This window comes from Homarus americanus, unplaced genomic scaffold (genome assembly GCF_018991925.1).
Source record: "Homarus americanus isolate GMGI-L3 unplaced genomic scaffold, GMGI_Hamer_2.0 scaffold29924, whole genome shotgun sequence".
Taxonomy (NCBI): domain Eukaryota; kingdom Metazoa; phylum Arthropoda; class Malacostraca; order Decapoda; family Nephropidae; genus Homarus; species Homarus americanus.
In genome coordinates this window covers 240948-268858 of record NW_024734270.1, presented here as the reverse complement: position 1 = coordinate 268858, position 27911 = coordinate 240948, and the positions used below count along the sequence as shown (strand labels likewise).

General features: G+C 42.3%; 1 protein-coding gene across 1 annotated transcript; it reads left to right on the top strand.

Annotated features, from left to right (window-relative positions):
- The first annotated feature begins 136 nt into the window (after positions 1-136).
- Positions 137-27911, top strand: LOC121870187 (zwei Ig domain protein zig-8-like). The gene is made up of 7 exons (XM_042371946.1): positions 137-324; positions 3227-3629; positions 17314-17645; positions 18423-18627; positions 23439-23537; positions 24984-25175; positions 26439-27911. The coding sequence occupies exons 2-7, from the start codon at positions 3557-3559 to the stop codon at positions 26540-26542; spliced, it is 1005 nt and encodes a 334-aa protein (XP_042227880.1). The 5' UTR covers positions 137-324; positions 3227-3556; the 3' UTR covers positions 26543-27911.

Below are 27911 nucleotides of genomic sequence, written 5' to 3'. Positions count from 1 at the left end.
GAGTACGAGCTCATTATTATTCACGTTTTCAGAATAATTTTTAATCGCAAAGAAAAATAAGATAAGATGAAAAGAGTGTAGTGGTGGCGAGGCGGTGGTTGGAGCCTGGAGGTGCTTCAGTCTGGTGTGAGCTGTGGTAGAGGGAGGTTGTGTGTGTGTGTGTGACGCTCCTAGCTGGCCAACACCGCTGCCACCTCCCAGTGTAACTCACTCCACAAATTGGAAAACATTTCTAGTAAAAAATAACCACTGCCTTGCGTGACCTACCTGTGACAGTGGCTTCATCTGTGCGATAAACTGAACTGACTTTACTGGCCAATGAAAGTAAAAATCTCACAAGTGCATTATCTCGTCTTTGTAAATTTGTATTCTTTATTCTTATATTATGTCATCATATAGTACATTCGCGACAGATAGTAGTTAATAAACGAGAAAATCTGGGGTAAGAAAATGTATGGAAGCTTTGATACTCTACCAGGGCCCTCCGTCTCTCACACCACAAGAACAACATAACCTTTCCTGCCTGCTCCCTGCTCCTCCCTCCTGCTGCCAATCCCTCCTGCTCAAGGCTCCTCCCTTGCTACCCTCCCTCCCTGCTACTTGCTACACACACACGTATAGTCGACCAAGTATTGTATTGTGGAGATGGTACTTGGATGGGTATACCTTGAGATGGGTATACTGGAGACGGGTATGGAGAGATGGGTACCTTGAGACGGGTATACCTTGAGATGGGTATACCTTGAGATGGGTATACCTTGAGACGGGTATACCTTGAGATGGGTATACCTTGAGATGGGTATACCTTGAGATGGATATACCTTGAGATGGGTATACCTTGAGACGGGTATACCTTGAGATGGCATACCTTGAGATGGGTATACCTTGAGACGGGTATACCTTGAGACGGGTATACCTTGAGATGGGTATACCTTGAGATGGGTATACCTTGAGATGGGTATACCTTGAGATGGGTATACCTTGAGATGGGTATACCTTGAGACGGGTATACCTTGAGATGGGTATACCTTGAGATGGGTATACCTTGAGATGGGTATACCTTGAGATGGGTATACCTTGAGATGGGTATACCTTGAGATGGGTATACCTTGAGATGGGTATACTCTAATATATTCAACAGTATACTTCTTTCTAGAGACAACAGAAAACGAGGTGCAGTTCTGTTCACACCTTGAAACTTAGGTAAACTATCTCCTCCAATTTCCCCAAACTAACCTAACCTAACCTAACCTAACCTAACCTAACCTACTCATCATTATGCATAGGAATTAAGAAACGACGTGTTCCTCCATGTATATATCTTTACTTGTCTACATACATTCATACATACATACATACGTTTTAATAGTGATCGTTTTAAATTTATCTCCGTTAGGCTAGATTAGGTTAAATGTATATAGGGGTTAAGCTGTTATCGAGTGACTGAGACTGACTGACTGCCCAGAAAAGATGAGTCGCTGCCTTTGAGCCGTATACGCAACCGAGGCTGATAATCTTGTGTGCTGTTTGATGAGCCACTTTCTCCTGGCACTGTGGGAGGGGTTGGTGTGCCACAGTGCCAACAATCAGCTGACCATCATGGTGAGGTAAACATTAGCTGTCTCCATCATTACTATAAACTCAGTTGTGTTTGATGGACGTGATGGAGAGGTTTTGGTGGTGGTGATGGAGATGGGTGGCGGTGATGGAGATGGGTGGCGGTGATGGAGAGGGTGTTGGTGATGGGTGATGGTGGTGGAGAGGTTGTTGGTGATGGGTGGCGGTGGTGGTGGAGAGGGTGTTGGTGATGGGTGTTGGTGATGGGTGTTGGTGATGGGTGGTGGTGATGGCGGTAGGAAGGGTGAGGAGGGAAGGGGACCATTAAGCAGTTTATCTGTTTACTAATTCGCGATTCATAAACTCCAGGGCCATTTCTGTCATCACCATCATTATTACTCTTCCCTAATGACATCATCATTCAACCAGCTGGTATAACCCACCTACCAGCTGGCTCCTGATTTGAACCAACTGTTACTCAGATGAAAATTCCACTTAGCCAGCTGGTTACTAAAATAAGCCTTCCAGACAGGTGGTTACTGGAAGACACACATTCACAGGTGGTTACATATACTGCCCCACCGACAGCTGGTTATCAATACAACTCTTCCAGACAGGTGGTTACCGTTATATACATCAAGTTGCTCAGGTGGCCAAGACACTACTGGCGGCGTCTAACATTTAATGATGTTGTGAGTCGTTGTGCATCATATCTCACTAACACTCTTGAACTGACTTTTACCTGCGTTATTTATCCAATCTCCCACCTTTTCTGACATGACTAATCTATGTTGTTTACTTGTGATGGATTTTGTTTTTTGTTTTTATATCAAGTGTAGTTTTCACTCAGGTATTAACCAAAATAATCACTTATCTTTACACGTTTATAAATATTTCTCCAATTAACTCTGACGAAGGTTGATGACTCAGTGAAACCCTGAGTCATGCAGAGGTTTACGTGTATGAACGGTATCTATATTAAATTACAAAGTCAACACACAGGTTCGTTACGTACATTGATGGATATTTATTGGTAGTGAATTTTTACAATGAAATAAATCATCAAGCGACATATACAAAATTTTGTTGTTGGGTCATCCATTGGAGGGTGTTGAGTCCATATCTAGTATAAAAAAAAAGATCCCCTCTGTTTTTTCACTAATTATGCATAATGGGTAAAAATAGGACGAACCAAACGCTGAATGGATGAAAATTTTTGCTAAGCGTTACATATTCGTCATCATTACCCGTCGTGTTAACTCTGTGTAGATAGTGATGGTCAGCTGGTGTGTACTGACAACACGGTGGATGTAGTGGAGTTACCATCAACCAGGTGTAGTAGTAATGGGTTTGGTTAGGTCAGGTCAGATTAGGTTAAGTTTATTTAAGATTAGGTTAGATTAGGTTAGGTTTGGTTATATTTAGTTATGTTTAGTTAGGTTAGGTTTAGTTAGGTTAATCTAGATTAGATTAGGTTAGGTTAAGTAAGGTTAGATTAAGGTTGAACATATTAAGACTAAGTATCACTTGACCTAGACTCAACTATATAATAAGCTCAGCGTCGTCCATATTCACACAAAACCTAAATAATAATGTTTCTAGATAACCAAACCTTCCTTATCAATGTATCAAATCATATCACAATAGAACCTTCACATTTTATCTACAGTTGATGGTAAAAACGAGAGGAAAAGTTTTCACAATCTCAAAATGGTATAAATATTCAAATGACAAATGAACAGGAATAACGTAAGAAAAAAAAATGATTCATCCTGACACTCTACCTAAGACATGGCACAGGCATCATATGACGTACAGAGCAGAGAGAGACATGTGTGAGTGAGAAGGCCACCACCAGGAAGCAGCAGGAAACATTGGTGCTCAGGAAACAAGACTTGGCATCCATCACTGAGGGAGAAAGCAAGGAGACGGAACTCTTGTGTGTATCCCCCACCCCCACGCGGTCATTCACCCCGTCGTTAACATCAGGACTGAGAAGATGGGAGGTCATGGTGGTGTTGGGACGTTTACAGCCACCTTCACCTTCGCCTGCTGCCTCGTTGCCTTCTGTGGTAAGGTCCTTTAACTTTGATAACTGGAGTTGCTGTGGTCCTGACAAGAGGTCTACTACGGTAAGTTCTTTCAACTTTGGTCATGTTAAGTATTATGCTTCTGCCTCTTTGTATGGTAAGGTTACTTAAGATGATCTAAGTTTATTCAGTCCCGGCCTCTCCATGCGGTAAGTTTTGTCAGAAGTAGCCTGAAAATGGTTAACTCTCACCGTGGGGAACTTAAAGAGCAGCTCTGTCAGGTTAAGGGAAGGAAAATATTATCGGATTGCTAAAACAGTTACTGTGTTGTGTCCTCTGTTGTGTGTTGTATTGTGTTGCATGTTGTGTTGTGAGTGTTTCATCGATTTTCTCTTTCCTTTTGTGGCGGGTGAGGATGTTGCCCCCTTTTAAAGCACCTTCATCACGTGTTGCTCCATTATAATATTTCCAAACACAAAAGCATAATCACGCTTGAAAAACACTCTCTAACTCTACCGCATGGATGAGTTAATGTGTGTGTAAGTATTAGAGTATTATACCACATGTTAAATGGAGTTACCTGAGCATAAGGTAAGGTAGAGTAGTGGGGGGGATCACACCTGTAAACAACCCCCCCCCCAAAAACATCTTTTAAAGTTATATGTTAGACAATATGACAACGGACGAAGGATTTTGACAACCCTATCGAGAGGGGTACGAGTCACAGTGTGTACAAATATAATATATAACGGAGACTTCGCATGTAACATCAACACCTAACACAACACAAAGCTAATCTAAGGCATGAAAAGTGTTTCTGGTTGGGCCACTTTTTCACGGCAACGGCTCTCTCGTGTCTAACTATGTACAATAATATATGTTCTTTGGTAGGTTGGGGTCTAAGAGTTACCACAGTATCATTACAACCAACCATATTCTGAACTATAATTTATACAAGGATTATGAAGGTTTATTAATGCAAGACAGGTATAAATAGTCTTGTTTTTACGCTATTTTTAGGTCAACGAGAGAGAGAGAGAGAGAGAGAGAGAGAGAGAGAGAGAGAGAGAGAGAGAGAGAGAGAGAGAGAGAGAGAGAGAGAGAGAGAGAGAGAACACTAATGCTCGAACAATATCGTCGTTTTTACATGAGTCACACATTGAAGTTAAAAGATTTAGCCAAGTTTGAAGTCTCACGTTACACCTCAGGGAAGAATCACTAACTCGCAAAGAGGCTTAAGACTTGATATTTACTAGTACATGTGAGGCTCAAAGACCGTGTCACCTAATGATCGTGATTTACGTATTATTAATCTGGGTTTTTGTTTCGTGTTTATAAATTCCTAAACGCACTGGAAACCTTAATACGAATTCATTTTTAATTAAACTGTTTACACTTGCTTAGAGACAAATAATATTATATAATTAGCGGGATCTCTTGCATAGCTATAAGGCTCTTACTGAAGACGAATAGACTCTTAAAAGCCTAATAAGTGTCAGATTTCATAGAAGTTTTGTTTACTCTCACTTATCTTAACACCTTAAATACCTCAGAGGATAATGAACGAATATTATGCATACTAATTAGCCATAATTGCTCTTAAACAGGTAAAACTTACTAAGCACAGGAGTCTAATAACACGTATACCTGTGTAACTCAACAACCTCGACTCATTAATTATCAGGTGTTTTTCCTTATTCAACATGACTGACGTGAGATAAACTTAGAATTAAAAAAAAAGATGAAGTAAATAATTTGATATTTTTTTTTTAAGTTTTACTGATACAACATGAAGAAAGATCAAATTATTCATACTTTCATACTTTTTGAACTTTGAAACTATATAATAATGAATGAAATAAATTGATATTACAGGTTTAAATCAATCTTACATTCTGATTGGCCAACAGTGTTCACATGATAAATTTATATATAACCCAATTCTGATCACATTTTTACCTGGAGATAATGATACGTTATATTCTGAGTTAATAATGAATATAACGACTACATGAAAATCTCTCTCTCTCTCTCTCTCTCTCTCTCTCTCTCTCTCTCTCTCTCTCATGCAGTTTTTCCCCATCGTCATCTTCACTACACTGCTACACGTCAAATTGTTTATCGGTGCTAATGACCTTATTAAGGATACGGGGTGGTTAACGAGGGTACAGGTACAGAAACATAGCATTGGAGGGGTGGGACAACGTACAGGGGTGGGACAACGTACACGAGGGGTTGATAGTGTACACGAGGGGTTGATAGTGTACACGAGGGGTTGACAACGTACATAAGAGGTTGACAACGTACATAAGAGGTTGACAACGTACAAGAGGTTGACAACGTACACAAGAGGTTGACAATGTACAAGAGGTTGACAACGTACATAAGGTTGACAACGTACATAAGAGGTTGACAACGTACATTAGAGGTTGACAACGTACATAAGAGGTTGACAACGTACATAAGAGGTTGACAACGTACACAAGAGGTTGACAACGTACACAAGAGGTTGACAACGTACACAAGAGGTTGACAACGTACATAAGAGGTTGACAACGTACATAAGAGGTTGACAACGTACACAAGAGGTTGACAACGTACACAAGAGGTTGACAACGTACATAAGAGGTTGACAACGTACATAAGAGGTTGACAACGTACACAAGATGTTGACAACGTACATAAGAGGTTGACAACGTACATAAGAGGTTGACAACGTACATAAGAGGTTGACAACGTACATAAGAGGTTGACAACGTACACGAAGAGCCCTCACCTCCTCCAGGACTCTTTTCTCATCCTCGTTCACAAAAAAGTATCGCTAACTTTTCCCTCTGTTTGTTGCTTCTCTATTTTCTTTTGACTTTACCTTCGCTTATTTTCCGTACAAGTTCAAACTCCGTCACAAACACAAACAAACAAACAATATTTTTTTTTTATACATTCGATAAAAGTTTACCGTCCGTGTAAATTTCCCTGTACTAATGATGTGAATAAATTTAGCTGCTCGTAAGGCTTCCAGGTGTATACATTTTTAAACAATAGATCGTAAAGCTGAAATAAATACATAGCATGTTTGTGAAGGTAATGGATACATTATTGTACTTTTATTTTTAGTATTATTTTACTATTGTACTTTTATTTTTAGTATATTATTTTATCCCCATTTTCACGTTCATGTGATGGTAATGTTATGGTAATGATATGGTACTGTATTGTGATGGTAATATTACCTTTTGTTAAATATGTTTGACGTGCGAGTATTATCACACTCTAAGGCAGAAAATAACATCTCATGACGGATGTAAGAGGTGACAAATGCTTATTCAATGTTTTTCATAATTTACACTCGTCAGTTTTCAATATGTCTTACTTCACAAACAGAAGAAATAAATATTGCATGATAAAAGCATCCACTGCTCTCGGGGTCATGCATGTTTGCTGAACTAAACTCAGCCAAGCGTGACGTGCAAGACCAACGATCTGTGTTTTATGTTTCAGTTCCCAGAATACTATTGGGTTTGTGTTAGACTTCCTTTATATTTACGGCTAATTTAACTTGGCGACAACAGCGTTCCATGGAAAGGTTTCTCAAAGTGTCAGGTTTTCCTTCTGGCTTAGAGTTATAGTAGATAATATCCTGCTAACTGTTCCATATTGTGTCAGCAGCTGGTGGCGGTGAAAGATTTTCCTGAGAGGCGAAATGATAATTGTGTTCATAACTCTGGCGTTAATGAAGAGGAGAGACGTTGGCTGGGAACTTTGCTCGTCTACTCCACGACCTTTGAGGGACACACACACACACACACACACACACACACACACACACACACACACACACACACACACACACACACACACACACACACACACACACACACACACACACACACACACACACACACACACACACACACACACACACACACACACACACACACACACACACACACACACACACACACACACACACACACACACACACACACACACACACACACACACACACACACACACACACACACACACACACACACACACACACACACACACACACACACACACACACACACACACACACACACACACACACACACACACACACACACACACACACACACACACACACACACACACACACACACACACACACACACACACACACACACACACACACACACACACACACACACACACACACACACACACGTCCCTAAGAGAAGGTGAGCTCAACTCCTGAAAGAGATGAGGGTAAAGTCAGCTGTCTGTCATTGCCACTTGACTGACACACTACCGTAATGGCCGTGGACGAGGAGAGAGACACCCACCCTGTATTATGTTGTGTCTGAAGTCGACTCACGCAGCCTGCGCTATGTCTCGTATTTTGAGAAGACTTTCCCTGCCTGTCATGGGAGTTAAGGAGGACCCCGCCTGGTGGCACACGTCGTGAGGAGGAGGTTAACGAGTCAGCGCTGTCTCATATTTACTGAAGAACCAATATTCAATCACTAGCCATCTCTCACACATGACGTGACAGTGACAGCTTTTGATAAGAAAGCGGAGGAAGATCTTTCGCTTGTCTCTCCACCTGAGGGGAGACGGGAGATCAAAGTCTCCTCCTCACCACCTATCTTCTCAATGTTTGTTGCTACTGCAAGTGTCTCCAGGTTTTTCTTCTTAACTTAGGAGACACAGACTTTAAGACGCCCTTCCTTCATTTATGACATGACAGGAGGAAGACTTTGGCTCCAAGAGAGTTGCGGTGTAGTTCGTTAATACTGCATGCAATTACTCCGTGTTTGAGACGAGTGAAGCACTTAGCGTCCTCTCACGTGTTGAGAGACGTGAGCCCCAAGCGGTTTTCTTTACAATTAGGTCAACCGTGTCTTCAAAGCCACTAATGCAAAATTATTTTTACATTTCAATCATTAATGTGCTGTGATGAATTAACTGAACTATTTAACCTAAAACACGAAACGTCATTCCATTTTGAGCGGAATTATTTCACGCACAGCAAAAATATGAGTGTCGCAGATGAAGCATTTAATCCTTTAATGAGATCAAAATGGCATTCTGGCGCCCTTGACATCATCACCATAGTACAATTTAGACAAACATTTACAAAAGTGTTGAAAATTACATCCGTCTTGACCGATATAGATGTGGGTTTAATATTAAAGAAAAAAGTTTGTACCAAGTATTATTAAATAAGAAGAGAAAAATACTTCAATATTAAAAAGAAGAAAAATCCTGGTGTAGAAAAACCCACCCCAAACCCTGTTACCTACACCAACCAGAACAAACTCTCCCTCCACAGGTGTTCGTCAGGCTGTAGCTACACACGTTACAGTACATCAACACGAGTATGAAGAGCATTGAGGTATAGAGTAATGAACCAAACACTCCCTTGCCTTCTACTGACACCAAGCTAAGACTGCCAGGTAGGTTGAGGGTGACTATATTACACTATGTACTAGACCTTCGTGGTAGCGTGGTCAAGTACCCAGAAGGAAATAGGCGTTAATACGGGCCAGAAAATGAGTGATATTCCTCGATCAATGTGAGAAAACCCCAAGTACCAGGTGACCCACAGGAGGGGGAGAGGTCACAGTTCTACTCCCCACCAGCTACCGGTACTCCCCACCAGCTACCGGTACTCCCCATCAGCCACCAGTACCCGGCTCTTGCGCTAATACACCTTTGGGAAAAACAGTCCCAATAGCTTACAGGCCTAATGGAGTCGAGTCCTAAATGGGGGTCACATTACACTGATGCCTTTGCGAATGTGCCTCGACTATCACGGATCCCAGGGCTATTAGGCTTTCAATTATAATGAAACCCAAAGCTAATTACCCCGCATCCCAACGTTTAGGTTAGGTTGCGTTAGGTTAGATTAGGTTAGGTTACGTTAGCGTTAGGTTAGGTTAGGTTTCGTTAGCGTTAGGTTAGATTAGGTTTGGTTTCTTTAGCGTTAGGTTAGATTAGGCTAGGTTTCGTTAGCGTTAGGTTAGGTTAGAGCCTATTTAGCACTATGACCCATTTAACCAGCACCCAGAGGAAGTACTCTAGCGGGCCATATTTCCCGCAAGTTTTCCCATTAAAAGCGAGGACCCCCGACGTAATGTGCTGTTAGAGAGAAATTGCTTAACGGATGGATACCAAACTAACTGAATATGTTATCTGGCCAACTAAGGAACAGCTTTCCAATAGTGTAGTGTCCTATATATTACGTCAGTCGACTACCTTCCCCCTTTACATCAGAGGTTTGTGGCTCAGTTCTCCAGCAATACATTGAGGTCACCGGATGAAATTGCCGGATAATTGCGCTTTCCTTCAACATGTAAACATCCCTGGCCGTCACGGTAAATTGCCAGGGCTGGAGGTAGTAAAGCCATCGGTTAATAAAAAAAACACCTTTAAATGTGTATCCTGGTAAAAAAAAATTAACGTGTGTCCTGGAAAAAAAAGGTCAAACATGTGTATCCTGGTAAAAAAAGGTCAAACATGTGTATCCTGGAAAAAAAGGTCAAACATGTGTATCCTGGTAAAAAAAGGTCAAACATGTGTATCCTGGTAAAAAAAGGTCAAACATGTGTATCCTGGTAAAAAAGGTCAAACATGTGTATCCTGGTAAAAAAAGGTCAAACATGTGTATCCTGGAAAAAAAGGTCAAACATGTGTATCCTGGTAAAAAAGGTCAAACATGTGTATCCTGGTAAAAAAGGTCAAACATGTGTATCCTGGTAAAAAAGGTCAAACATGTGTATCCTGGAACAAACGTTATATGTGCATCCTGTTAAGAAAAAAAAATGATGTGTCCTGGAAAAAGAAAATGTGTATTATGGTAAATCCAGAAGAAAAAAAACTAAACAAGTACCAGTAAAAAAAAAAATAAATAAAATAAAAATTAAAAAATTAAAAAGTGTATTATAGTAAAAAGAAAGAAAAGGTGAGGAAGGAAACACAACACCGAAGAAGAAATTTACTTAGTATACTTTGGTGTGTCAAGCTGTACCTGACTAAGGGAAGTTAGATTAATTAAAAATAAAAACACCTTGCTTAGGAGAGTGTTAGATTAGCTTCAAATATACCTAGGTTAAGTTAGGTTAGGACAGGTTAGTTTAGGTTAGAAGGTTATGGTCAGTTGAAGACATATTATTAAGTTCTAGTTACTGGCATCAAGACTTGTTATACAGCCATGAGAAATGTTTACAAAGATTAAATGATAAAGTTAAGTATTTTATGATGTGATAATGTGGTTGATAACACTAGTATTGATGATGATAATGATGATAATGATAATGATGATGATGATGATTATGATGATGATGATAATGATAATGATGATGTTGATGATTATGATGATGATGATGATAATGATGATGATGATGATGATGATGATGATGATGATGATGATTATGATGATGATTATGATGATGATATTATTGGTACAGTAATAACTATAAAAATAACGATATTTGAACAAGCAATAATATTGATAATGACAATTGAAATTATAAAAACTAAACCCATTACATTATTAACATTGATATTAACATTGAAAAAAAAATCATCTTCGGTAAAGAAGTCGTGGCTGAGGAATTTATTATACTGAAATTCCTTTTATTTGTCTATTTTTTTTTTTACCAGTCTGTAAATGTCTTCGTCCCACCAGTCACTCTCTCACCTCTCCCGACTGACGTGATGGACTGTTAAGAGAAAAAATACCCCTATAAAACTATTTCAGAGATGACAATAACCGCCAGACAGTCAGACAGACTCATAACTTCGCCCCGCGTTTGATATACACCTCAATTCTCGTCTATATTCTGGCCGGCAAGGAGAGAGAGGTAAGTTAGGATAAAATACTATACTCTACGGCACTACTTCAGGATACCCACAAAGCCACGAGCCGACCTGAGGCCTCCTCCCTGCTGCTCAGTCTTCCCAACAGATGGAGCGGTGAGTGACTCTTTTGGCCGCACCTACTGTACTGTGCGCTAGATAACAGGTTTTCAATTCTCATGTATACAATGCACTCGTAGCGTTTTGTGTGTGTGTGTGTGTGTGTGGCAGAAACAGGGAGGTTGTCATTTTTTTTTTTATGGGGAATTTCAGCTCTAAGGTACAATTGGTAGTTGTTTTAATGGTTAGTAAACTGTAGTCGTTTGTATGTGCCAAAGATGGTGGTAGTGGGGAGTGCTGGGAGAGAGAGACTCATCACCTTTAGGACCAATTGCTTGTTACAAAAACCAAAACAAAATAAAGTCAGACAAATACATTCTTTCATATTTGTTGACTTTTTTTTTTTAACAATCCAAACCAAATAAATATATCACGTATTTCTGAACTTTCCACTGGCAAAAGTCGATGAATTTTCACCAAAGGCTCAGCAGAATCACCGAGTGTGGAGCTGCTCTCATTAATCAAGTGATCTCTGGGGGGCCATTTCGTCAAAAATAACAGACACGCACATAAAAAAGTAAGAAAATCAGTAGAGACACATTTTTTCACTTCCTTTACACATAACTCCTGCCAATCCTCGATGTTTCCGTGTGAAGAAATTAGGTTAGGTTAGGTTAGGTTAGGTTAGGTTAGGTTAGGTTAGTTTAGGTTAGGACAGGTTAGGTTAGGTTAGGTCAGGACAGGTTAGGTTAGGTTAGGTTAGGTTAGGTTAGGTTAGGACAGGTTAGGTTAGGTTAGGTTAGGTTAGGACAGGTTAGGTTAGGACAGGTTAGGTTAGGTTAGGACAGGTTATGTTAGGTTGTGTAAATTCTAGATATTGTTCAGTGATGTGAGGTTAGGTTAAATCAGGTTAGGACAGGTTAGGTTAGTTTTGATCAGGTTAGGTTAGGTTAGGTTAGGTTAGGTTAGGACAGGTTAGGTTAGTTTTGATCAGGTTAGGTTAGGTTAACACTGGATATTGTTTTAGTAAGGATCGCTTAGATTATGTCAAAGCTACGCATGTGAACCTTATAGTAAAGAGAAGGTATAAAACGAATGACTAATATCTGGTTAATGACTTATCTCAGGTAAAGTAGTCGGTAAGAATGAATGTTTGTCTGACTTTAAATCTAACCTTTAACCTAACCTAACCTGACCTGACCTGACCTGACCTGCCTCAATCCTAACCTGACCTGACCTGACCTAACCTAACCTAACCTGCCCTGCCTCAATCCTAACCTGACCTGACCTGCCTCAATCCTAACCTAACCTAACCTGACCTGACCTGCCTCAATCCTAAACTGACCTAACCTGACCTGACCTAACCACCATACCCCACACTAATGTCTCCGAACAACAGCCACAGGACGAATCATAGTGAAACCTCTATATAACGTACTCATCTCTCTGTATATCCCGTTAGATGGGGGGTTTCACTATACTAACTATAAGAAGGTGATCAAGAAATTACCTTTGGTGATTTAAATGACTCGAAATTACTGGAATAAATTAATGTCTCAGGGTTCTATATTTTCTAGTCTAATTTTTACCTATTTTGATGCACTGACAGATGCACTAACACTTAACTATATCGCGAACCATGTCATTATCACCTTCTATAAATCGTAAGCATTCTGTATAGTCATTATCTTCTGTAGTCATAATTATCCTGTGTTATTATGTCCCACAGCTGCTAAAGATAACGGCTACAGAGAGCAACAGAGACCAGACTAGACAGGTTATATTACCTAATCCATTAAAACAGCCATGGCTCGATGCAGGGTTATTTGCAGTCGATAATGTTACAAGTTTTGGGGGAAGTCTGGTGTTGGTCGGCTGTGTTTATTGTTCCACACTCCCGCGATATTACGCTCACTGTGTCTCGTGGCCGGAAATTTGTGGTGGAAGTTGTGGGGGGCGAGATAAAGTTTGACCAGAGTGTTAGTTAAGACTTGGGGGTTAAATTACATTAGTGAGTATTTTTCCGAAGTTGGAGGCGACGTAAGTATATTAAAATCATACCCCTTCCCCTATTGTTTTATTTTTAGTAAATGAGGTTGTTGGAAATTAAAACTGCCCGAAAAGAGGCATTACAGTCAGTAATCGGCCTGTTGGTCTTGATGTAGGGTCTCTGTACGTGGCTGGTAGTGGCAGCTGGAGACCAGAGCACTAACAGGTATGTGCTGCACCCGATAGGAGGCATTGGTTGAGGTGGTTGGTACTGGTCCGCTAAGTCAGTTAAGATAAGGTCAAAGGTGATTTGACCGTGTGTAGGGAAGATCACAGCTTGTAACAGTAGCAGCTGGTCCTCGATATGTGGTGTCAATTTCGTTATAGTCCTCGCACATGGGTACCTGAGGTAGTCTGAAGTGGTAATGAGGTGATTGATAAGAGTGCCTCTAGTGGGTGAGCGAGGCGGATGGTATGCCACACAGAATACTTATGATGGAGGCAGTGTGGCAAGGATGAGCGCATGGCACAACGCATACCCATAATGCCTCCATATCAAGCCGCGGCGGACGTAATTTGTCCTGACAGAAGAGTCCAACGCCCCCACCTCGTTCATTTGTGGCAGGTCTCAGGAAAAAAAATTGCCACGTTCACAGATGGCAACACCGTCAACTGTGATTAACCTGACTATGGTGGAGAGTTCATCAAATTTGTTGGCGAGGGAGGTGACGTTGGTGTGTGTGTGTGTGTGGACCTCTTAAAACAATACCATGACACACGCACACTCTGAACCTACCATCTCACAGACTCACACAATGTTATAGTCTGACCACACGCCCACGTGCAGTTAACACTATCTCGTAAAACACACCTTGATGATCATATCCTTCAGTCACACACTAAAGTAATTCTAGTGATACACTCATACACCTTTTACATATTTATACATACCTGCGACGAATAAATACACCCGTAATCCGAGACTTATGTATACACCTGTGACACACATACCTGACACATTTATATACCTGTGATATACATATACAAGTATACATCTGTGACACATTTATACAGTCTATTTCGAAACACATTCCCATCTTGGATTTATGTCACTGCACCTACGTTACCTGGGAGGGAAGGGTCGGGTCGGGTCGGGTCGGGTCGGGTCGGGTCGGGTCGGGTCGGGTTTTTAATCATCACTTGAAATAAGGGGAGGTGCCTAATCTTCCGGCAGCTTATCAAACCATAACAAAAATTTCCTGATCTATGTCGTTGCTCGTGGTAAATTTGCGAGATACTTTAGAAGATGTCTCTCGCAAGTAAACCAAGAGATATTTACAAAGACAATGGTACAAAAACACAGTCTCCCATTCGGTTTAAAATAAAAACATCTATAAATTACACTGGTGCTGAGCCTCTAGATAAAGTTGAACACAGTTTCGTTTGGTTGAACAAGTACGATTAATCTTGTAAAGAGCAACACCAGTGAGGAAATAAGTTTGAGCCGTCAGTGAGTGAGTGATCGAGAGGGAGGGTGATAGGGAGTGAGTGAGTGGGTTAGACAGAGGGAGTGAGTGAGTGGGTTAGAGAGAGAGAGGGAGTGATGAGAGGGTTAGAGAGAGGGAGTGAGAGTAATCGTATGCAACACAGTCATCTATCTGTATCACGCCAGTAACACCCCTCATCCACCACACCCCTACCCACAGACAACTTCATCCACCACACCCCTACCCACAGACAACCTCATCCACCACACCCCCCTCATCCACAACACCCCTCATCCACCACACCCCGACCCACAACACCCCTACCCACACCCCTCACCACACCCCTCCACACACCCTCCCCATCCACCACTGACCCACACACAACCCGCCTCAGATGTTTTATGACTAAAATTTCACACACACACACACACACACACACACACACACACGTTTCACATCTAACTAGAAATTCCACCTCGTGTTTACGCCACAATTCTCCCCGCCAAGGTAGTTCATATTTCACAACAAGCAAAGTTCCTCCCCACTTAGGATACACACTGTCGGAGATGTGGGGGGTAAGCCACTATCTTATCTTATCTCTCTCATAAACCGTGTGGGTACAGAGCGCCCGTCAGCTACAGAATGGTTGGCTGGGGTGCGTGACCTTTCTAATACTGACAACATCAACCAAGCAATTATAATCTAACATAATGACCCTAAATTGGTTAGGTTAGGTCATGTGAGGTTAATCTAGAGGTTAAATAAACTGGGTTGGAGATTCTTCGTTATTCATTTTTTTTTAATGCAAGACAAAAAACTGTGTTCAATTTCACAAAGGATAATACGATAAATATCTCTACTAAGTGAAAAAAAAACACGCTTAACTGGATGAATGAAAGTGTAATTAACGTAGACAAAATAACCAGTCTAATTACACAGACTATATTCACTACATTTTTTTAACTCGACACAACTTGATGGACAAAATTAGCATAAAAAAAAACTTTGGAAAGATTCTGCATGTTAACACTGCTACAAAGTTATTATTATATTGTCATTAAAGTATTAAATTACAGGTATGTAATTAAGGTAAAGTCTCAGGTGTAATTATATCGTTATTTTTTATGTAATTTTGGTTTTTTTGTTTAAATTAATGAGTTACTTGGATTCATCTTCACCAAACCTAACCTAACCCATCTCCTAAGTTAATACACAAATTATAGTTATTATTATACGTTTTAAGTTAAAGGGAAAAACGAGCTATATGTAACGAGTCCTCCCGCTGTGTAAACTTTTGTAATTTATGTTGTCTAAAAAAAATGGGGTAAAATTTGCTGAGAACTTTTTTTAGTGTGTGTGTGTGTGTGTGTGTGTGTGTGTGTGTGTGTGTGTGTAAGAGAGATACAGACGTTGACCTTGTAGTCCTCTCACTGTGCTATGCCTTCTACAAACAAGCAAAAAAAAACTGAAACAAACAAAGAAATAAATTAAACAAACACCCAATATCCTGATCGACAAATTGTACCCCAGGTCGGTCATGTACCCTGAGTGGGGCGCGCACCTGCACTTACATCACCGCGTGTTTGGCTGCTCAACAATCAGAATACCGTCCTCATGTCCGAAGGTTGGTGACTGACTACAGACCTCCACTCATAAACTTGGAACAAATCACCGTGTGCCATAAATTAATACGTCGCTACATCACCCATAACCATTCATTCATAAACAGTGATGCTACTATTGCGACGTTGCCGTTTGTAGACACGGGTTACCACAGGGGGTGTAGGAACGCATTTCCACAACTATAACCAACAAGACTTATGGCTACGTTTTCTATGACAAGAATGTGTTCCTGGTGTTGTAATTTAGATATTTTAAAATGAATTAATTGAACGTTTTCTGTGTTTTATCCACACCATTTTATCAGGTGAGAAACTTCCATTTATTCTTCTTTTCATGTTTGTATTTTTTCTCATTTTCTGGGAGTTTTGTGGAGCCTAAAGTAAGCTTCTGACTATCTCATTACCATCTCATTTTCCAGCATCACCCAACCTTTGATAGCTGATAAACATTTACAAAGTAACTCTTTTAGACCTCGAGGTGTTTACTGGACCAGTGACCAGGAGAGACAAGTGAAGGTCATCCTGTCATCTGTCAATCTAACTTTTCTCTGTAACAACCAGGTAGGTGAAAAGTCAAAGTTAACTCAAAATAGATAACCTCAACGCTGCTCAATAAATACGCTATCGAACCCAAGACTTCAGTAGCACCAGTTAACTCCAGTTACCAGTATGTCATCATGGTTTACGAATTAATGGAATTATTATTTTGTTTTTTACTTACAGTGGTGAGAGGTAACGACACGACCAAGCCAGACAAGACGACCACGGGGGTAGAACAGAGCTTAAGCTATAGCCGGCAAAAGGAGCAACAACGACAACAGATGAAGGGGCTGGCTAGTATAAGTCTCGGGCAGGTGAAGGGGCTAGCTAGTATGAGTGACGGGCAGGTGAAGGGGCTAGCTAGTATGAGTGACGGGCCCTTCATCAGCGAGGAGGAGAGTGACAGTGTACCTGATGGGCCGTACTTCCTCAAGAACCCAGCTACTCTCGTCACCGTCCGGGCAGGTCAAGCTGCTTCCCTCACCTGTATAGTTAAACAGCTGGGCAACAGACAGGTGGGTACAATGCTAGCCAGCTGTACCGAGAGACATAAAGTAACGATATTAAGCGATTGGTTAAGAGACAGAGTTATGAAGACGTGACTATAACAGTTAGATGTAGTTTTAAGCAAGAGGAACAGGTGGACAATACAAAGACAGATAAAAAACAGTTAAGAGGTTATGTCAAACAGCTCATTAAGACAGGTAGATGCAGCTGATCAAGACACAGGTAGATGCAGCTGATTAAGACACAGGTAGACGCAGCTGACCAACACACAGCGGCCAACACACAGGTAGTTAACATATCAAAATAATACCCAAGAGACAGGTAGATACAATATCAGGTAGATGACCCCGAGAAGGGTGGGTTTAACTCACTTGCCACCCATCAGTTATGCAACACGTATCTAGGAGGGGTGTTTCTGTTGAGCAGGAAACGATAGGAACATAACAAGAATCTAGTGACAGATGCCCCAGGTCCTGAAGACTCCAGCTACGATAATTTTGTTAATAAAGTCAAGCTGTAGAATTTTGTTCCCGAATTATTACTTAGAGATCACGGTAAAGGTGTAAGAGTCATTACATACTTTGCTTTCACAAATAATAAATATACTCTTCTTCCGACGAGTGAGTAAGGGAATGATCGCACTAAGCACTTGAGTGAGACAACGAGGCTTCGATATTTCATGATATTATGGATTATTTTCCAGTCCAGTTGGTCATACATGTTAACATGCCCCTTACAACCCCAGCACAGGTGTTGACGCTAACAGATGTGTCTCTGGTGTACAGGTGTCGTGGATCAGAGGTCGTGACCTACACGTGCTCAGCTCTGGTCAGGTGACCTTCTCGTCTGACTCTCGCATCAGTGTGTCGCACGTGAAGGACTCCTGGACGCTCACCATCAGGTACACTCAACCCCGCGACGCTGGCTCCTACTCCTGCCAGGTGAACACCCAGCCGCTCATCGCCTCCTGGTACAACCTTACTGTTGTAGGTCAGTCCCTGTACAACCTTACTGTTGTAGGTCAGTCCCTGTACAACCTTACTGGTGTAGGTCAGTCCCTGTACAACCCTGGTGTAGGTCAGTCCCTGTACAACCTTACTGGTGTAGGTCAGTCCCTGTACAACCTTACTGGTGTAGGTCAGTCCCTGTACAACCTTACTGGTGTAGGTCAGTCCCTGTACAACCTTACTGGTGTAGGTCAGTCCCTGTACAACCTTACTGGTGTAGGTCAGTCCCTGTACAACCTTACTGGTGTAGGTCAGTCCCTGTACAACCTTACTGGTGTAGGTCAGTCCCTGTACAACCTTACTGGTGTAGGTCAGTCCCTGTACAACCTTACTGGTGTAGGTCACCTTACTGGTGTAGGTCAGTCCCTGTACAACCTTACTGTTGTAGGTCAGGGCCTGTACAACCTTACTGTTGTAGGCCAGTCCCTGTACAACCTTACTGGTGTAGGTCAGTCCCTGTACAACCTTACTGGTGTAGGTCAGTCCCTGTACAACCTTACTGTGTAGGTACTGTTGTGGGTCAGTCCCTACAACCTTACTGGTGTGGGTCAGTCCCTGGCACAACCTTACTGGTGTGGAGTCACAGTCCCCTATACAACAACCTTACTGGTGTGGGTCAGTCCCTGTACAACTTACTGGCCCCAGCTAGGTCAGTCCTGTACAACCTTCTTACAATTCAGGTCCCGGTCCTATGTACAACCTTACTGGTGGAGTCAGTCCCTGTACAACCTTACTGATTGTGGAATCAGTCCCTGTACAACCTTACTGGGTGTAGGTCAGTCCTTACAACCTTTACTGGTGTGGGTCAGTCCCTATACAACCTTACTGGTGTGGAGTCGATCCTGTACAATATACTGGTGTAGGTCCAGTCCCTGTACAACCTTACTGGTGTGGGGAATGCAGTCCTGTACAACCTTACTGTTGTGGGTCAGGGCCTGCAACCTTACTGTTGTAAGGCCAGTCCCTGTACAACCTTACTGGTGTGGGTCAGTCCCTGCCTACAAACCTTACTGGTGTAAGGTCCAGTCCCTGCTCCTGGCTGCCAAGGTGTGGAGTCCAGTCCTGTACAACCTGCCACTGTTATGGAGTCCAGTCCCTGTACAACCTTACTGTTGTAGGTCAGTCCCTCTTCACAACCTTACTGGTGTAGGTCAGTCCCTAGCCTGCTTACCTGGTGTGGGTCAGTCCTGCACAACCCTTACTGTTATGCCGTGGGTCAGTCCTGTACAAGCTTACTGGTGTGGAATCAGTCCCTGTACAACACTTACTGGTGTGGGGTCGGAGTCCCTGTACAACCTTACTGGTGTAGGTCAGTCTAGCCACAACCTTACTGAACAGGTCAGTCCCTGTACAACCTTACTGGTGTAGGTCAGTCCCTGTACAACCTTACTGTTGTAGGTCAGTCCCTGTACAACCTTACTGGTGTAGGTCAGTCCCTTTACAACCTTACTGGTGTAGGTCAGTCCCTGTACAACCTTACTGGTGTAGGTCAGTCCCTGTACAACCTTACTGGTGTAGGTCAGTCCCTGTACAACCTTACTGGTGTAGGTCAGTCCCTGTACAACCTTACTGTTGTAGGTCAGGGCCTGTACAACCTTACTGTTGTAGGCCAGTCCCTGTACAACCTTACTGGTGTAGGTCAGTCCCTGTACAACCTTACTGGTGTAGGTCAGTCCCTGTACAACCTTACTGGTGTAGGTCAGTCCCTGTACAACCTTACTGGTGTAGGTCAGTCCCTGTACAACCTTACTGGTGTAGGTCAGTCCCTGTACAACCTTACTGTTGTAGGTCAGGGCCTGTACAACCTTACTGTTGTAGGCCAGTCCCTGTACAACCTTACTGGTGTAGGTCAGTCCCTGTACAACCTTACTGGTGTAGGTCAGTCCCTGTACAACCTTACTGGTGTAGGTCAGTCCCTGTACAACCCCTTACTGGTGTGGGTCAGTCCCTGTACAACCTGTTGTAGGTCCAGTCCTGTACAACCTTACTGGTGTGGGTCAGTCCTGTACAGCCTTATATTTGTGGGTCAGTCCCTGTACATATGCACTGTTTGTGGGGTCAGTCCCTGTACAAGCTTACTGGTCTGGGTCAGTCCTGTACAACCTTACTGGTGTGGGTCCGGTCCCTGTACAACCTTACTGGTGTGGGGTCAGTCCTGTACAACCTTACTGGTGTGGAGTCCGGTCCTGTACAACCTTACTGGTGTGGGTCAGTCCCTGCTTTGCTTACTGGTGTGGGTCGGTCCTGGCCTGTGCCTTACTGGTGTGGTCGGTCCTGTACAACCTTACTGAATGGGTCAGAGTCCCTGTACAGCATGCCCAGACCTGGGGTCAGTCCCTGCTGCAACCTTACTGGTGTAGGTCAGTCCCTGTACAGCCTTACTGGTCTGGGTCAGGGGTCCCTGTACAACCTTACTGGTCCTGGGTCAGTCCCTGTACAACCTTACTGGTGTAGGTCAGTCCCTGTACAACCTTACTGGTGTAGGTCAGTCCCTGTACAACCTTATTGGTGTAGGTCAGTCCCTGTACAACCTTACTGGTGTAGGTCAGTCCCTGTGTGTTGTCTTCCTCAATAAATCATTTCACAGTCACGTGGATGACCTAACATACGACTCCCATGTATGGTATAATATACATTAGACTCGGTGCTGTATTTACCCACCTCTCAGTATTCCTCGGCTTCCCTCTTCCCGTCATTAATGCACCACCACCTCAGTGTCATTATATATCTAATTCCCTTTATTAATAATCCCGTTTCGTCCCTATCTTGTTTACAATTATTCCTTCTCCCTCCCGTTAATGTCAGTGTCCCGTTCTCCCACTAGGAATTCTATAACACGCCTCTCGCATTCTTGTCGTCTCTAATATTTGGAGATGGCGACCTGTGGTGTAATGGTCAGCATACTCATCTTGCAAACGAGTGGACCCGGGATTGATTCGTAGGCAGGGTGAAATTATGGGCAAGTTTCTTTACGGACTATTCCTTGACACTGGGTCATGTAGCTCGTTAACTAAGGGTGTGGTTGCTGTGTTGTCGACAGGTTCTACACCTTAAACAAATTCACGCCTAGGTGACCCTTGTTAACGTTATAAGCTTTGGTCTCTTCACATGATTCACGTAATTAAAGGGGAAACTAATAAGGTGAGAACATCCTTTTCTGATGACAGTGTTTAAATATAAAACTAATATGGGTGACTAATAGTTCATCATTGAGTTAAGCAGCGGGATTAAAAGACTGTAGCAAAGGGGTTAACTCATTGTACTCAAGAGGTTGTCATCGTACTCAAGGGATCAAGATATCGTAAAAAAAAGGCGTCAAGGAAATCGAATATTTAAAAAAAAATAAAAATCAAATACTGAACCTAAGAAACACCCAAGTCACAGTAACACTAAAACGGAAAAAAAAATCGTTACTGCATCTGAGAAACACATCCACCACCTCCTAAACTGAGAAACTCTAATACTCTACCTGAGAAACATCACTAAAAACTCCATCTCTTAAACTGAGAAACTCTTATACTCCACCTGAGACTCACATCCACCACCTCCCAAAGAAGCAATTATGATTAATGTTTGGTAAAAAAGCAAGCAGTCAACCCCTGCATTTAACGGCCCCTAATATTCCCCTGACGAGATAATGTTATTGTCTGATTTTCGTGTTAAGCAAAAGACGGATTGACGGTAAGAATATCCAGGAAGGAACTAATCTCTGTTTGGGTTAGGTTAGGTTAAGACAAGTTAGGCTAAAATAGGTTATGTTGTTATGTTATGTTATACTAGGCTAGATTAAGTTAGGTTAAATTAAGTTAGGTTAAATTAAGTTAGGTTACTTTATACTAGGTTAGGTTGGGTTAGATTAAGTTAGGTTAGTTATTTAATAGGTTAAATCAGGTGGAATTTGATCAAGTAGGCCTAGGTTACGAACTGATTAAAAAAAATAGTTGAAGCCGAGTTCATCTGAGAGCGAGAATACCAGGAGATATTTAGTAGTTTCAGTGTAAGTAAGAAATTTGGTGGAAGTTTTGCGAAAGTTCTCATTGACAGAATGTATAAAAGTTTCATGAAAATCTTACATGTCTTCCAAATTTTTATGGAGGACTACCATTTTGTCTTAACATTATTATGCAAAGTCTCTTATCTGTTCAAAACTCTAATGAAGTTCTAAACACAACACTCATCATGGGAATGTGTGTCAACGCTTCAACAATTTACTGGTGCACACTGTACACCTAACTGTATACACACATTGTATATATCCGTGTCATGTTATTACACTTTTTTATATATCACCGTAATTGACTTAGCCAATATGAGTTTTTTGTACAGTACGCGTAATAATGTGTTGGCCAATAACAGTGTTTAGCGTCATATTTCAAATGTTGTATTTTATGATTGTCATGTGATTGAAGTCTGTATGTTGCCAGAATATAAATATTTGATTGTTAGCAGCTGATATGGCAGCGTTTTACGTTTATACGTGTATGTATGTGCGTGTATGTGTGTATGTATGAATGTGTGTATGTACAGTATGTGTGTGTGTGTGTATGTGTGTATGTATGTGTGTACGTGTGAGTATATGTGTACGTGTCCGTGTGTGTACAGGTATGTCTACATGTGTTTGTACGTGTACGTGCGTGCTTCAAAGTGCGCGTGTCCTATTCACGTTATCGTCACCTCCTCCACACATTTCTAATAATGGTCTTCCACACAAAGCTGTTCACTGGGACGTCAGCAAATGTATAATAGACATTGTATGATTATTTATTACATAACGAAGTTGTTGTTGTTGTACAGAGGCGCGGGCCAACATCCTGGGGAAGGAGACCATGTACGTCCAGTTTGGCAGTACTGTCACCCTCGAGTGTGTCATCAAGGAGGAGCTTGTTATCCCAGGTGAGCTCTCTTACACACACACACACACACACACACACACACACACACACACACACATTATTATTATTATTGAGAACCTTCACTATTCTCGCACCTATGTATCCATAAAATCAAGAACAGTTGTATAGTTAACACACTTCACTAACTGCTCCGCCGGTAGTGGTGGTCCCAGCCATACAAGTTAGTAACATCAGAGTTTTTAAGAAATGGATTCAGTTCAATATCTTGTTCGGTCAACACTCACATACTCCCTTGTAGATATTAATCAAGATTTCATAAACATATTACACACCTTTATTCATTGCGTAATAATTCAGAGTACTTTACTGTGCTTCCTTTAGGAAACAAGGGCCCGTGATCCACATCCTTCCCCTTATTATATATTCTTGCACCTCTCCCCTGACGGATCTCCCGTCTAACACGGAGACCATCTGCTGCACCGACTCATTCTCCTCTCTCATTAGGTGCAAGTCAGCCCCGTGACTGTTGTTGCTGCCGACACAACTATGTTCCTTTACTATTGTCTTAGTGACTAATAAAAGGGGCAACGTGGTACAGTACCAGGTGTTGTTCACCAACAGGTCTGGTACAGTACCAGGTGTTGTTCACCAACAGGTCTGGTACAGTACCAGGTGTTGTTCACCAACAGGTCTGGTACAGTACCAGGTGTTGTTCACCAACAGGTCTGGTACAGTACCAGGTGTTGTTCACCAACAGGTCTGGTACAGTACCAGGTGTTGTTCACCAACAGGTCTGGTACCAGGTGTTGTTCACCAACAGGTCTGGTACAGTACCAGGTGTTGTTCACCAACAGGTCTGGTACAGTACCAGGTGTTGTTCACCAACAGGTCTGGTACAGTACCAGTATGTTGTTCAGGTCTGGTACAGTACCAGGTGTTGTTCTCTGGTACAGTACCAGGTGTTGTTCACCAACAGGTCTGGTACAGTACCAGGTGTTGTTCACCAACAGGTCTGGTACAGTACCAGGTGTTGTTCACCAACAGGTCTGGGACAGTACCAGGTGTTGTTCACCAACAGGTCTGGTACAGTACCAGGTGTTGTTCACCAACAGGTCTGGTACAGTACCAGGTGTTGTTCACCAACAGGTCTGGTACAGTACCAGGTGTTGTTCACCAACAGGTCTGGTACAGTACCAGGTGTTGTTCACCAACAGGTCTGGTACAGTACCAGGTGTTGTTCACCAACAGGTCTGGTACAGTACCAGGTGTTGTTCACCAACAGGTCTGGTACAGTACCAGGTGTTGTTCACCAACAGGTCTGGTACAGTACCAGGTGTTGTTCACCAACAGGTCTGGTACAGTACCAGGTGTTGTTCACCAACAGGTCTGGTACAGTACCAGGTGTTGTTCACCAACAGGTCTGGTACAGTACCAGGTGTTGTTCACCAACAGGTCTGGTACAGTACCAGGTGTTGTTCACCAACAGGTCTGGTACTATGGTACCAGGATGACCGGCTGGTAGACCGAGACTCGAGGAGGGTGAAGGTGGTGACACAGGTAGCCAACGTGACCACCAGCACCCTGACGGTGACGACGGCAGCCCAGCAGGACTCCGGCAACTACTCCTGCTGGCCCTCGTCAGGACGACCCGACAGTGTCCTCGTCCACGTCATACAAGGTAAATATAACACTTACACTTGCCACGCTCTACACTGGGTAACTGCACCATACATCGTACTGTATAATAATTGTAAGTCACACCTCAATGTTATACTTAAAGGAGGCAGGTCTGGTGGTGCAGCACTACAGACTAGTAATACAGGTGTGCCCTTCACAGCTGTTCAAACATTTTATACAAAGACTATCATGCAAGGGAGTCCTGCTGCACACATGATGGGTGAACTGGACAAATTACCAGCAGTCATCAGTAACTAAACTGTACCTGTGTAGCATCTCGACTAAGACAATAAAGTTATTATAAGTGTAGCTAAAGTATGATTACACTCATAAGTGAACACTGCCACACTACACACGATATAAGTGCTGCTATTCGTTACATTACACAATCGTACTTTATTATCAGGCATTACACTGAATAAACTCCTACATTTGCTAGAGAACCAGCTCTCCCCACTGTCGTAAGATAACCCTGGATGGTTGAACCTCAACTTTCAATGAAAGAAGAGCAATAGAAGTCGCCCAAGCTGATTTGCATTTTTCTCTAACAAAGGCATTGGGCAGGGCAGACTAGTCTAAATTTCATGGTGTCTCCGGGTGCAGTAGTTTGAGTGGGATATAAACCTTTGAAATAGAATAGTCTTCCTTGCCCTGCATTTTGTGTGAGGAAATCGATGTTCTGACAAGATTTATGTAATGTTCATGTGCTTTATTCAGTGTAATGGTTATCTTCAATAGCGATCTGGGCCAGGTGAACCAGCATGAATAATTGGTTATATCAACACGAGTCTAAAGTACATGATGCTGTTTCAACGGCCATGATTTTCAGATACCGTTCCGTTCATTACTACACGACACAATAAACGTCTTATAAATAACTCTACATTGGGTGTCTCAAAAAAAGTTGTCAGTGCTTTAAGTTACAATTTTACTATGCACTGTGCTCCCTGTGTTACACCCAAGGTGTTTGAGGCCAGAGTGAGGTCGGGGAGCAGACCAGCTACTTGACTTGTAGATGAAGCCTCAGGTTGGTGCCCCCAGACTCGCAGCAGTAACCCAGGGGCGTGGGACCAAAGTCTTGCTGGTAGAATTTAGGTTTTATTGGCTGGTGGTGGAGGGACGTGTGGCTGCTGCTGTGTGGAATACTGATGTCTTCTGTGCCACATAACATAGTCTCCTCCTCTTATTTACCTTCTGGGATTTACTTATGACAGAGATGGACATCATTTTGTGGAGTAATATGTAGTTGTGGTTGACTTGGCAGGGGAGCCGCCGGCCGCCATGCAGCACGGTAACTCAGCCGCCTGGGTGTCGACACTCCTGCTGGTGCCTGCCACTCTCACCTCCCTCCTCTTCCTCCTGACGTGACACTGACTCGCCCACCACCACAACCACCAGCCTCCACAGCCTTCACTACAGGAGCGTCCTCACCTTACACCTACCAACACCATGCTCCACCGTCGCTGTTATTTGCAAAAGGTCTAAGTATGAGCCCACACAAGGCGCCACTGTACCAGAACCAAGACTACTCTATACGGAACAATTTCTTCTACATTCAGATGTTTAATAGCATTGAAAACACTAAAAATTTTAATGTGTTTTTTTTTACTCGAAATGTCAGAAAATTTGTTACTAGAAAAAATTTGATCTCCCCAAAATTAATTGATATTCTCTCATCTTTTGGTACTAAGAATGAAACCTAAAGAGTGAATCATACTGCTTTTAATTCATGTCCGGCTTGCACCCACGCGCATGGACACGCACGTAAGTTTGTGTACCTTGAGTGAAGGAAGTTTTTAAACTAACTTACGATTAGTTTTCCCGCACCTTTCAAAAATATTATGTGCTACTGCTCTAACTCTTACTGTAGTACGAGGCAGAGATTTACTTGTGTGTTCGAGATACAAAGAACACACGCATTATCTGTTTCTGTGGATATGTGATATTTACTTGGGTGTGCGAGTGTTAGCAGCAGCTTATGACAGGACTATGAACAGCACCGTCACGCCACAAGTATGATGACAAAAAACACTGCCAAAACTGATTATTGAGCAGTAAACAGTGAGGCATTAGTGTAAATCTACGTGTGTACAGCCCGGTGGTGCGTGAGTGATGACGTGAACTAGTGAGTGGATCCAGTCACCATCATCACTACCTGGTCACATTTAGTGTTAAGCTCAACCATATCAATACATTCCATCACTCAACCATATTGGTTAATGGGAAATGAAGTTAAAAGACTCGTGTTGATAATGTGAATCTTAAATTGAAAAACAAAACAAAAATAAGTACTTGGGTGTGTTTGTCACCCCGGTGTTCTAGTGCACGACACCAACATGCAGCAGCAGACAGTCACACAAGCAGGGTGAGGAGCTGAAACAAGCAAATCTAACCATTAAGTACTCGGGTGTTTATGTACGAATAATGTTTATCATCACACGACACGACCGAACAAGAGAGAGTCTTACAGGTACCGTGAGACCGAACAAGAGAGAGTCTTACAGGTACCGTGAGACTGTCTTAATCTACAGCGTCAAGCAGTGAAAATTATCTCCAACAGCGACGACTGTAACTGCCCCGAGGAGGAGGATGGTTCACAGAGTCCCAGTGACAGCCCGTGTGTCTGTTATCTCTAAGGTAATATCGCTCACCACACGGCTCTCAATTTATGACTTTGATACAAAAATTATTGTAATTTTATACAAAGCATTTTTTTTATAAACATAAATGTATGTAA

Coding starts and splice junctions, on each gene's coding strand:
- LOC121870187 (XM_042371946.1), top strand. CDS start 3,557: ATGGGAGGTCATGGTGGTGTTGGGACGTTTACAGCCACCTTCACCTTC. Junction 23,538..24,983: donor GGAGGAGCTTGTTATCCCAG/GTGAGCTCTCTT, acceptor GTTCACCAACAG/GTCTGGTACTATGGTACCAG. Junction 25,176..26,438: donor CCTCGTCCACGTCATACAAG/GTAAATATAACA, acceptor TTGACTTGGCAG/GGGAGCCGCCGGCCGCCATG.